Here is a 12,981-nt window from a genome sequence, read left to right on the forward strand (position 1 = left end):
CCCAGTTGACCAACAACTTGTCTTCCACATCTAATTCACGGGATCTCCGATCACAAAGAATAGGTTACCACTGTAAACAACTCATATTGTGGGTCTCATACCCATCTCCCTCGATGCATTATCTATCACATTACATGATAGACCCTTAGTGAAAGGATCTGCCAGATTTTTAGACGTTTGGATATAATCCAATGCAATAACTCCGGAGTTTCTCATTTTTCTGACAAACTTTAACCTTCTCTGAACGTGTCTTGATGACTTCATGTTATCCTTAGAGCTGTTCACTTTCGTGATCACAGTTTGATTGTCACAGTTCATAAGGATACGCGGTACAGGTTTCTCAACAACCGGCAAGTCATTCAAGAGCCGGCGAAGCCAATCTGCTTCGACCGTAGCTGTATCTAGTGCTGTGAGTTCTGCTTCCATAGTTGACCTCGTTAAGATGGTCTGCTTGCAAGACTTCCAAGAAACAGCGCCACCTCCATGAGTGAACACATATCCGCTCGTGACCTTTATCTCATCAGCATCTGAGATCCAGTTTGAGTCACTATACCCTTCAAGCACCTTTGGGTGCCCAGTGTAATGAATTCCATAATTCACAGTGCCTTTCAAATAACGCAAAACTCTCTCTAGAGCTTTCCAATGCACATCTCCTGGTTTTGAGACAAACCGGCTCAGCTTGCTAACAGCAAAAGAGATGTCAGGTCTTGTAGCACTGGCTAAGTACATAAGCGAGCCAATAATCTGAGAATACTTCAATTGATCTCTAGCAATTCTTTGATTCTTTCGAAGCAGCACGCTAGCATCATATGGTGTTGGAGAAGGCTTGCAGTCACTATAGCCAAAGCGACTCAAGATCTTTTCCACATAGTGAGATTGAAGCAATGTAATCCCACCATCATCATCTCTCAACAACTTGATGTTCAGAATGACATCAGCCACTCCTAAATCCTTCATCTCAAAACAGCGAGATAGGAAATCCTTGACCTCCTTAATAACATTCAGATTTGTTCCGGAAATCAGTATGTCATCAACATACAAGCAAAGCATAACTCCCTCGCCCCCACCATGGTGATAGTACACACATTTGTCAGCTTCATTCACAACAAAGCCTGCAGCTGTTAAAGTTCTTTCGAACTTCTCATGCCACTATTTGGGTGCTTGCTTGAGTCCATACAAAGACTTCAGCAACTTGCACACTTTCCCTTCCTGACCATCTATTACAAACCCATCTGGTTGTTCCATATAAATTTCCTCATCCAACTCTCCATTTAGGAAAGCAGTCTTAACATCCATTTGATGAACGAGAAGACCATGTGAGGCAGCTAGTGAAAGTAGAACCCGAATAGTGGTCAGTCGAGCCACAGGTGAGTAAGTATCAAAGAAATCTTCACCTTCCTTTTAGGTATAACCCTTAGCCACGAGCCGAGCCTTGTACTTTTCAATAGTACCATCAGGCCTAAGCTTCTTCTTGAATACCCATTTGCATCCTATAGGTTTGCACCCATAAGGACGATCAGTTATCTCCCAAGTTTCATTCGCCAAGATGGAATCCATCTCGCTACGAACTGCTTCCTTCCAGTAGTAAGCATCTTCAGATGCATAGGCCTCTGAAATAGAACTGGGAGTCTCATCTATGAGATACACAAGAAAATCATCACCAAAGGACTTTGCAGTCCTCTGTCTCTTGCTCCTAATAGGAACTTCATTGTTCTCCTCCACAGGACTTACAAAGTGTTCCATTGGAATGGCAGGTTCGGTAATTGTAACTGGTTCCTGATTCGATGAACTAGGCATCTCCTGATTAGATGAGGTAGCCATATCCTTCATGGGAAAGATATCTTCAAAGAAAGTCGCATCATTCGACTCCATGATCGTACCGACATGCATGTCAGGTACCTCAGATTTTACAACTGCTATGAAAAGCATATCCCAAGAAAACACAATTTAGACATCGGCTCGGCTCATTCCCGCAACCCGCGGCGCGGCGCGGCACGGCGGGCGGCGGAGGAGGAGCGCGCGTGGATGTCCCTCTTGTTCTCATGCTCATACAAGTGGGGAAGGAGCCTCCCTTATAAAGAGTTCCAACTCCCTCTAAACTAGCAATGTGGGACTAAACTTTAGTTCCACCTCTTGCCTTGCACAAATGGGCTGCGTGGGCCTCTACGATTTACTAGGAATTTCTGAAACTGCTACTGGGCTAGGCCCAAAATGGACAAAATTCCAGCACACATGTTGGGGGCAATTTGGAGGATCGAGGATGGCTCACACGTTAATATTTGGTCTCATCCATGGATTGCCACGAGTGCAGACGGATGCATAGTTACCCCGAGAGGAACAAACCTGCTTTCAAAAGTATGAGACCTTATTGATCCGCCAACAGGAGTATGGGATCAAGATCTTAATTATCAATGGCATGTTTTGGCAGGTAGAAGCGGAGAGAATCTTATCTATTCCGCTTGCGCCGCAAGGAATGATGGAGGATTTTGTGGCATGGAGGGTTTCTTTTTTTTGCGAAAAAACTTCCAATCTATTCATCTTCAATCATGGCAGTACAATGAATACCAGAAATAAAAATTACATCCAGATTTGTAGACCACCTAGCGACGACTACAAGCACCGAAGCAAGCCGAAGGCGCGCCGCCGTCATCGCCCCTCCATTGCCGGAGCCGGGCACAACTTGTTGTAGTAGACAGTCGGGAAGTCATCGTGCTAAGGCCCCATAGGACCAGCACCCCAGAACAGCAACCACCGCCGATGAAAAATAACGTAGATCGGAAGGATCCAAACCAAAGACACACGAACATAGACGAACAATAACGAGATCCGAGCAAATCCACCAAAGATAGATCTGCCGGAGACACACCTCCACACGCCCACCAACGATGCTAGATGCACCGCCGAAACAGGGGCTAGACGGGGAGACCTTTATTCCATCATCAGGGAGCCGCCGCCGTCTCGCCTTCCTGAGTAGGACACAAACCCTAACAAGATTGAAAAAAACGACTAAAAACGGAGCCCTCCCGCCGGCCCTTGCCAGGATCCACCACGCCTCCATGGCCCTAGGGCCACCGGAGACGAGGCGGACCTGCGCAGGCGCCGGCGAGAGGCACAAACCCTAACTTTCTTTCTTGGAGGAGGAGGAGGTGGTGGAGGAGGAGCCCTGGCATGGAGGTTCACAAGGAATAACATGTTCACGGTCAGATCGGCATATTATGCAGAGTGGGATCATCAATTCGGGCACTAGTTTGAGAGAATTGTAGGAGAACCGAGCTGGGGCTTGCGTTTCTCCCTAAGGAAATCGACGACGTGCTGCATAGCATGAAAACAGACACGGCCCCTGGCCCCGACGGGTGGCCGGTGGCGATGTTTAAACATTTCTGGCCACTGCTACATGGCCCTATCTTCGACGTGTGCAACGGTTTTATGCGCGGCTTTGTTGATATCGCTAGGCTTAACTACGGTGTACTCTCGCTCATTCCGAAAGTTCCGGGCGCGGACAACATCCGTCAGTACAGGCCCATTGCACTCATTAATGTCCCGTTCAAAATTTGTGCTAAAGGTTGCGCCTCTAGGCTCTCTCCAATCGCCCACCCCATCATCAGTCGCTCGCAGTCGGCGTTTATTCGCGGTAGGAACATCCTCGAGGGTCCGTTAGCCTTGCAAGAAACCCTTCACGAGCTCAGACGTACTCACGAACCGGCGATCCTCCTGAAATTAGATTTCGAGAAGGCTTATGACTGCGTCAACTGAGCTTTTCTTCGGCAAGTCCTCTCCAGTAGGGGTTTCTCACCTGTTTGGGTGCACCGCGTGATGCAACTGGTCTCGGGGGGCCAGACTGCAATCTCGGTTAACGGAGAAGTAGGGAACTTCTTCAGGAACAAACGTGGTTTGCGCCAAGGCGACCCCATGTCTCCACTCCTATTTAACTTTATTGCTGATGTGTTGGCTGCCATGCTGCGGAAAGCCACGGAGGCCGGCCACATCAAAGGGGTGTTGGGACACCTCATCCCAGGGGGGATCTCTCACTTGCAATACGCGGACGATACTCTTCTATTGTTCCAACCAGACCTGCACAGCATTGCTACAGTCAAAGCTCTGCTCATTAGCTTTGAACTTATGTCGGGTCTTAAGATAAACTTCCATAAGAGCAAAGTGATGTCTATGGGCTTGGAGGCGCAGGATAGTAGGCGTGTCGCGGACCTACTGAATTGCAAGTTAGGCAAACTCCCGTTTACCTATCTGGGCCTTCTGTTAGATGCTAAGCGCATTAAGATAGATGGCTAGGCCCCGCTGTGGACCAAGGTGGGTGGACGGGTTTGCCCTTGGAGGGGAAAGTTTCTCTCCTCCGCAGCCAGGTTGGTGCTCACAAATTCGAGCCTCTCCTCGTTGCCTCAATTCGCTATGGGGCTATTCCTTTTGGCCGATGGGGTGCATGCCAGGATGGACACTCCCCGGTCCCGTTTCTTTTGGGAAGGAACGGGACCCAAGCGCAAATACCACATGGTTCGTTGGGATGCGGTGTGTCGCCCGAAGGCCCAGGGAGGGCTAGGGATCACGAACACCAGAATCCTCAACATTGCGCTCCTGTGTAAGTGGATCTGGAAGCTGTCGCAGGGGGCGACAGGCGTGTGGGTCGATCTGCTTCGTTCAAAGTACTTCCCGTCTGGGAACTTCTTTGAAGGTGTGGCCAGGGGTTCACCGTTTTGGAATGACCTTCAAGCGGTTCGGCCAGCCTTCGCCTTGGGAGCCAAGTTCTCCGTCGGCAATGGTCGTTCGGCCCGTTTCTGGTTGGATCACTGGGTAGGATCTCAGCCCCTCTGGTCCGTTTTCCAGGACCTGTACATCCAGGCGGTCAACCCGGACTTGAGCGTAGCTTCGGCGCTTGCCTCCTCCCCACCTGCGCTCTGTTTCAGACGCGAGCTAACGGGAACGGAACTTGCCCACCTAGCGGAGTTGCGTGAGCTCATCGCACCTGTGTCGCTTTCCACGCACGCGGACACCGTGACGTGGTCTCTCACCCCTTCAGGCAAGTTCTCGGTCAAATCTTTGTACCGAAAGATGTGCCAGAGCCAGGACGGCCTAGTGCCAAAAGGCCTTTGGACCGCGCGTCTCCCGCTCAAGATTAAGGTGTTCTTTTGGCAGCTGTTTCGCAATAGACTGCCCACCTCGGCTAACGTGGCCAAACGAAACGGCCCGTCGACGGGCACTTGCGCGGTATGTCACGTCGTGGAAGATGCGAATCATGTGTTCTTCCGCTGCCCGTTAGCTCGTTTTGCATGGAGTGCGGTCCGCGCAGCCGCTAACACCTCTTGGAACCCGCGATCGGCCTCTGACCTTGCGGGCTTATTTGCCTCGGCTTCGGGAGGCAACAATCGCGTGTTGTGGAGCTGTATCGGAGCCCTAGCTTGGTCTCTTTGGCTAACTAGGAATAAACTGACGATCGAGGGTATATTCCCAACGCACCCGGCTAACATCATTTACAAATGCAACCTCTTCTTGCAGCAGTGGAGTCCGTTGGTGAGGCGCAAGGATGCTGACAAGATGAAGCAAGCCCAAGATCGTCTGCGCGCCGTCTACATTTTGGCTAGGGAGCCTCCCGCCACGTCTCCTCCGTGAGTGTGGCCCTTTTGCTGCGTGATTGAGCGAGCCTGCGTGCTCTGTGCTCTGGCTATGAGCCATGTACTCATTTAGCTCTTATTCTGGTCAGGTCTTTCGCGTGTAAACTTTAAGTTATCGCTGGCCGGGAGCCTCCGTGCTCATGTCATATATTTCGGGAACAAGTCTGATACGCTGCCTGTTGTGGGCTTTATTAATTTAAAGCTGGACGCGTCTAAGCGTCTTTGTTTTAAAAAAAAAACAATATCCGGTATTGACGAAGTGGTAGGATAATTCACTGCCGGCTAAAATAAAAATACATGCATGGAAAGTGTTGCATGGTTTTATACCATGCTTTGGAATCTTGGCAAACCGACATATTGCTATGCCCAGGAACTGTCCGATGTGTGCAGGAGGATGTGAGGATATCAAGCATGTGCCGTTTACTTGTGCAAGAGCAATAGAGATCTGGAGGTGTCTAAATTTGGATGGTTTTGTGGAGGAGGCATGCGAAGTGGACCGAGCCGGTTCATCGTTGCTGGACTATATTTTGTGTGCGCCGATGAGAGAACGTTTGCTTCCGGATGTGAGTGCATAGGTCTTATTCCTCGTGGGCATTTGTTATGTGTGTTGGGAAAGAAGGCAACAAGTCCATGGAGAAGATGTGCAAAAGCCTGCTCATTCGGCCTTGTCGATCTCAACTCTAATAGCAAACTATGTCAAGGCGAGGAAGAATGATGCGGGTGTGAAGAAGGAAGGATGGACTAAGCCAAAGGAGGGGCATGTTAAGATTAATGTTGACGCAGCATTTTATGTACAAACTCTTAAAGCAGCGGTCGGGGATGTGCTGCGGGATGACAAAAGAGGATTCATAGCAGCATCCAATGAAAAACTTGAGCATGTTTTGGACGCAACTTCAGCAGAGGCATATGCAGTGCGACACATGATTCTTCTAGCTCAACAAATGGGAGTAAGCAAGTTGGTGGTGGAAGCAGATTACTTGGAGGTGATCAACACGATGAATGTGGGCGGCTTCATTGTGACAAGAGCAGCAACAATTTATGCAGACTGCAATGTCTTATCGGTAGGTTATACTTCGGTGTCTTTCGCCCATTGTTCTAGGAGGCAAACTGTGTCTCTCATGAGCTAGCTAGGCTGGCGGTCTCAACATCACCCTCGTTGTGAGTTGAGGAACCACCGGCCTCAATTGTAAGGTGGATGGTGGATGATGTAATGTACAATGGTAGTACTTGTCTCCTTCAATGGCTACTTTGGGTAGACGAACCTCGGATGAGACTTGCCTGCTTCCCGCGTGTGTGCCCATCCGTGCTCCCGCATATGTGGCATGATTTGATTGGAACAAAATAAGACCCGGCCCCACCCCCTTAAAATCAGGGGGGAGATGATTAGATTAGAAAGGGAAAAGAAAAAAGACAGCCGTAGGATCAAGTGCGAGCACGGATGGGAGCATGGGAAGGGAACAGGCAAGCCGGATCCACGAACCTCTACCTCGCTTATCGCATGACTGTCGTTTCCCTCTATGAATGCCCATAATCAGGTCGGTTTTGAAAAACATTCCCTCTGGTTATAGGCCGAAACCATGCTCAAGTGCTTCTATAAGTTATTTTTTACTTGAAAGGTGTTTTTTTTTCTTATAGGATTCAAGAGGGTCTATGAGAATTCGATGTTTTTCTTTTCTATTTCTACGTTTCGACAATCATACTTGACACAGTCTTTTTGTGGTAACCAAACTTTTTTGCTCATGAGGCAATTATTAATTGAAACTCGAAGGGAATGAGATTGAATCTTCCCTGCAAAAATAAATAGAAATAAAAACCTCTTACATGTCACGCGGTCTACTCGTAATTCCGCTGAGGAGGACAGAAGCTTAATTAGCCATGGCCTGCACATCAGCTTCAACGTCAACGGCAACAGCCATAGATTTTGCTTGAGCTTGAGCAGCCAAGTCGAGCCATCCCCGCAGGCCCTTCCTCACGATCTCGCTGTCATCGGCGCGGTTGCGGAAGGTCTCGACGTCGGCCATCATGCTGGCGATGCTGGACATGACCAGCTCCTTCTTCCACTCCTCCAGCGGCGGCAAGTCGGAGTACCTCTCCCCGAACTCGTACATCTTCTCAGGCTCGATGCCGGCGATGTTGTGCGTGTGCTTCCTCGCCACGCCCGCGGCCTCCCTGGCGAGCAGGTGCGCCTCCACGGACCGCAGCATCTCCTCCTCTGACGGCAGCGCGCGGCGGCCCGACAGCACCTGCGCCACCCACCGCGCCTGCACCTCGAAGAACCACGGGATCAGGACCTTCCTCGCCACGCCCACGAAGGACAGCGACGGCGCCAGGGACGGCGGGAACACGTGCTCGAACAGCGGGCCGACGACGTGGCCGCCGCTGTCGACGGTGACCGCGCTGCTCGTGTCCAGGAACGGGAACGAGTAGGTGTACCCCGTGCAGTAGATCACCGTGTCGGCCACGACGGAGGAGCCGTCCGCGAACTCCACGCGCCCGTCGGCATGAAGACAGCGGATCCGCGTGTGCAGGCGCAGCACGTCGCCGTGGTTGGCCAGCATCCTCGACAGGGCCGGCGTGGCGGCCGTGGCCTCGGAGCTGGCGGCGAGGTGCACCTCCCTGGCGACGCGGCAGAGGTCCAGCGCAATGTCCTTGCCGCTCTCCGCGCACCCGACCACCACCACCGCCTCGCCGCGGAACGGCTCCGGCGTCCGGTACGAGTGGCTGTGCAGCTGCCGGCGCGTCCACTCCCCCATGCCCTCGATGTCGCTCGGGAGCATCGGCTGCGAGTAGTGGCCCGTGGCCACCACCACGGCGTCGAACACCTCCTCCTCCTCCTCCTGCGCGACATCATCATCCTCGGTGGTGCCGAGGCGCAGCACGGACCTCACCGTCCACTGACGCGTCACCGTCGTCGACGTCGGCGCCGGGGCGACGCGCAGGACCCGGGTGTTTAGCCTGACGGCGTCCATGAGCCCGAAGGCGTCGCAGAAGTCCCGGAGGTAGCAGTGCAGCTCGCCGTGGACTGGGAAGCGGCGCGGGTCGCGGCCCTCCCCGTCCCTGGGGAAGAACTGGAAGTCGGAGAAGCCCATGGCCTCGCGCGGGCTGATGAGGCGGAGGCACGCGTAGATGCTGCTGGGCACGCGCACCGGCGCCGCGGCGCCGAGCGGGTCCTCGGCGTCGGTCCGCGGGTCGTACAGCCACTGCCCGCCGACGTCGCCGCTCTGCTCCATGACGGTGACGGCGTGGCCCTCCCGCCGCAGCTCGCGCGCCGCCGCCAGGCCGGCCACGCCGCCCCCCACCACGCACACGCTCTTGAACCGCAGCGCCGGCTCGCCGCCCCCAGCAGCCATGCCGATCGGTTGGTCGACGGTTTGGAGCACGCTCTGCTTTCCTTGGTCGATCGGATCGATTGCTAACACACCACGATCAATGACTCAAGACTGCAGGACTAAATAGTACAAATAAAATTGCGTCGTTGGTCGCACAAACAAATGGCAAACTTTGCGAGATTTGTTTGTACTTGAAAAAAAATTAGTCCTGCAGTCTTGAGTCAAAAAATAAACCTGGTCAAGTCTTTGGGCGTTCCCAAGCCTACATCACACTCTGATTATTCAATGGAGCTCCGCCGGCTGGGATCCAAACGCCGACGAGAGCCGTGGATGCCAAAAGCCAAAACGTCCCGGATGCTAACATTACTAGGACAATGCCGGTGCGTTGCTACATGCGAAGGATGAAAAAAGTGGCAGCCACGTTGCCAATTGGCCACGTTACAACAAAAGCTAAAGTTTCTCTACACACATCCCACCTTAATCGACCGCTGTGATTCTCGAGCAGGCTTAAACTGTGAAAATCTAATGAAAAGAGCAAATTTGTACCCGTTATGTATGTTGTCATTTCGGTTTGTAGTCTTACGATATGTCTAGTAAGTTTCTTTTTTCACACTAATCTTTTTTGTAAGATGTTATACTTTGGTGAACTCTATGTGTGGTGATCTCAAAACATACACGGGTAACACATATTGTGTAGGAAATCCGCGACCTCTGGCGTGACAGGTGGAGACGTCTATGAGGACCGAAGACAATATGAGCTAACGGTAATTCGTCAAATTTAATGCTTGGTTCCAGTCTAAGGACCTTAATTATGTAGACGACCGCTCTGTGGCAACGGCGAAGTAGGACAGTAGAATGGAATACAACCCCGCGAGGAGGAGTTCCATGATCTTAACTTGATCCGCCTACTAAACAAACAAATCAAATAATATATTCATGATACAAGGTAACTAGTATTACCGTCGCATTGACACAACTGATGTATACCAAGAACTGAATTCTCCAAGCCTAACTTCTCAATTGTACGAAACACAACCTTACATTTTGTTTTATTTATGTTCTTACTTTCAAGTATTATTACTCTCGTAGTTACAAATACTTGCGTGAAAGTTCTACACCACCCTGTTTATCTTGCAGGCCATCAACCCCTATCTGGCGGCACACCCGGAGCAACGTGCTTTGGTGATATCCTGGCGATCATCCAACAAGGCGTGCTTCTTGTCTGGGGCAAACTTTCACATCCTAGGAGGAGGCGGCATTGGAGTTAGAACAGGCGAACCGGGTGGTTCGTTCTGACCCAATCTTAGGCCATGTGCTCCTCCGCGAGCAAGTCTTCTTCCAGCGGTCGGCGAATGCATAGCTACGGCTACCGGCGATCCACATCATCAGTGAAGCAATAGTAGAGGAGGCAGCTGAGATGGGTGCCCACATTCACCCTTTGCTCTCCTGGTATATCATGTAGTGGGCACACCATGTGGCTGAATTGTCCAACCTGTTGGCCATGGCGCGATGGGGATGCCTCAAGGATGCTCGCCCAAGGATGGTGAACCTGGAGGATCCGCTTCCTTCTTCTAGCCCTTCCACCGTAATGAAGGTCGGGTGGTGATGTCCTATGTACATGATTTCAATTGTGTAATGTAGATGCCTTTTGGTTCTATTTGAATGTAACCGATGTTTTGATGTTGAATGAACTAGGTGGATCATGGGATCTTAGCCTTTTCTGTTTTGTCCCATGTGTACGCCTACTTCACTAATGAAAATCTTTTTTTTTGTGCGGCCGGGATGCAACCTCGGCCCTGAATAGGTTAGGGGTAGTGTGGAGGAGAGCCTATCCCTCCGTCGTATTTTCGCTTGAATAAATAGATTCTCAATTTTCCCTGGCAAGGTCGGGAAACGTTGGGGAAGTCATGCACATAGTGGGTGGCTATTGGTCGATGACACATCCGTTTGACCTTTTTTCACTCCCTTCCCCGTCCACCCCTCCCGTCGCGCTCGTGATTGGGGAAGGAACCATATGGTCGCCCTTTGTCTTTCTTTTATCCATGATAGGGTGGGGCCTTCTTGTCAGTTTGCAACGAGGCTGCTCTTGCTTGGAGAAGGACACATACGTTGGTCGTTCCCTCCCTCTTCTGCCCATCCTTCCAGATAGTTCGGGAAAGAATGGATCCGTGCGCTTGCCCTCCTAATTTTTATTCAGAGAACGGGTCCCCAGTTGTAGCGGACTGCTGCTGGTTGAGTGGGACTCGCACGTTGGTCCTTAAAGAGAGATCCCCCCTCACCAGTTTGCAACGGACTGCTCTTGGTTGAGGGTGGCTCAAACATGTAGTCGACAAGGGTCCTGGGCAAAAGTGCTCCTGCCTAGGTTCCGCCTCGAGACGGCGGCGCTTCGTTGTGGCAGGGAAAATGACCTCTTATAGCAGAAGATGGGCACCAGAGGGCTTCTATGGGCCCCACGAGGGGCAGGGAGCACCCTGGCCCACGGTTGATCTTTTTCGCTACTTTTTCCTTCCAGTGTTTTCTATATATTTCAAAACAATTCCCCGTAATTTTTGAGGTCATTGGAAACTCCGGAGAATAGCTATATCTGTTGTAACTCTTTTAGGTCCAGAATCCCAACTGTTGGCAATTTGCCTCTTCATGTATATATTGCATATTAAAAGATAAAATGCATTACAATTGCATCATAAAGTGAAATATTGATCTAAACATTATAAATAACAGTAGAAAAACATGATGAAAAATGGACGTATCAGTGACGCACAACACAGAAGGTGGGGAGTGATCTTTGCAACTTGCAAGGGGTAACCCTTAAGTAGCAATGCCATGTTTTGATTTTGATCAATCCGTCAATGTGATGAAAACGGAGTGGGATGGTTTCTGCCATGTTTTGCCTTCATTTTCATACTCCCCGAAAATTCTAAAAAAGATAGTGCAAGTGAAAACAAATATACAAATTCTCTGGAAACGAATACGATACAAATACAAAGTCAAATATCATCAAAACTAAAAAATATATTGAACCACAAAGAAATATACAATAAAATCATCAAATTCAATTGCTAATTGACTAAATATTATGATATATCCATACTTCTATACTACTTATAAAGAGCAAACATTATCCTCTCTAAACGCATCCCATAAAATGTACACGGACCCATTATCACCGCATGATTAGGCACACTAAAGTCAATCTACCATCTAGCCTTAACCTAATCCATTCTCTTATGGACACTCGGTAATTTACATGACGGACGTACTCCACCGTAGAGGAAAATAACTATCCTCCCCAACGGCCTACTAAAAAAACATGAACTGCCGCCCTTGCCTACTAAGCCCGCACAACACTCACCGCATGCGCCGCTCCATCGGACCACCGCCCAACTGCCAAAGTCGTATGAGTACATCAACTTTGGGTGAAAAAGTTGGAAAAAGGTGACATGGGCTATGTTCAACTGGTTTATGATGGTCCAATAATAGAACATGTGTGGTCATATGTTCGTGTTTTGCCGGTTGTGACCATTTATTCAGACATGCTAGTTATGTGTTCACTCTTGGCACACTTAAATAAATTGATTGTGTGCATCCCAATTACGCAGAGGTTGACATTATAACCTCCTTTTCGGGGAGGGTGGCTATCTCTGGTATGGCATCGTAAAACATGTCTATGCGTTTGTATCAAAGGTGGTTTGTATGCTGAATTCGTGTCTAAATTGAACACACGCACACAAATTTGTGGCGTGATTGTCCTACTTTGTACCACCCCTTCTTTGATGATCTCGTCCAGTAGTTTTTGTCATGAGCCGTGATCACTGCCAAAGGTGGTAGAGTTGTCAGAGGTTTGCTTTGCGAGGTGGGATGCTTATGCTTGTCGTCCTCTCCTTTTGCGTCGTGTTGGTCTCTGTTGATGCATGATCTCAGGTGAAAAACTTTACCTACCAAGTGCCAACGGTGAGGCTCCCTCCAAACTAGGGTAGATAACCTTCTCCGAGACATAGACGGATGGTGGTGACAATGTCTGGCCTCCTGGG

The 12,981-nt window shown here is 50.1% G+C and overlaps 1 protein-coding gene across 1 annotated transcript; it reads right to left on the minus strand.

The window, feature by feature from the left end:
- Positions 1-7,456: 7,456 nt before the first annotated feature.
- On the minus strand, positions 7,457-8,971 carry LOC119294342 (flavin-containing monooxygenase FMO GS-OX-like 8). The gene has a single exon (XM_037572546.1). It carries the CDS (start codon positions 8,969-8,971, stop codon positions 7,487-7,489), a length of 1,485 nt encoding a protein of 494 aa, XP_037428443.1. The 3' UTR covers positions 7,457-7,486.
- Between the last annotated feature and the right edge of the window lie 4,010 nt (positions 8,972-12,981).

This window comes from Triticum dicoccoides, chromosome 4B (assembly GCF_002162155.2).
Source record: "Triticum dicoccoides isolate Atlit2015 ecotype Zavitan chromosome 4B, WEW_v2.0, whole genome shotgun sequence".
In the NCBI taxonomy this organism is placed as follows: domain Eukaryota; kingdom Viridiplantae; phylum Streptophyta; class Magnoliopsida; order Poales; family Poaceae; genus Triticum; species Triticum dicoccoides.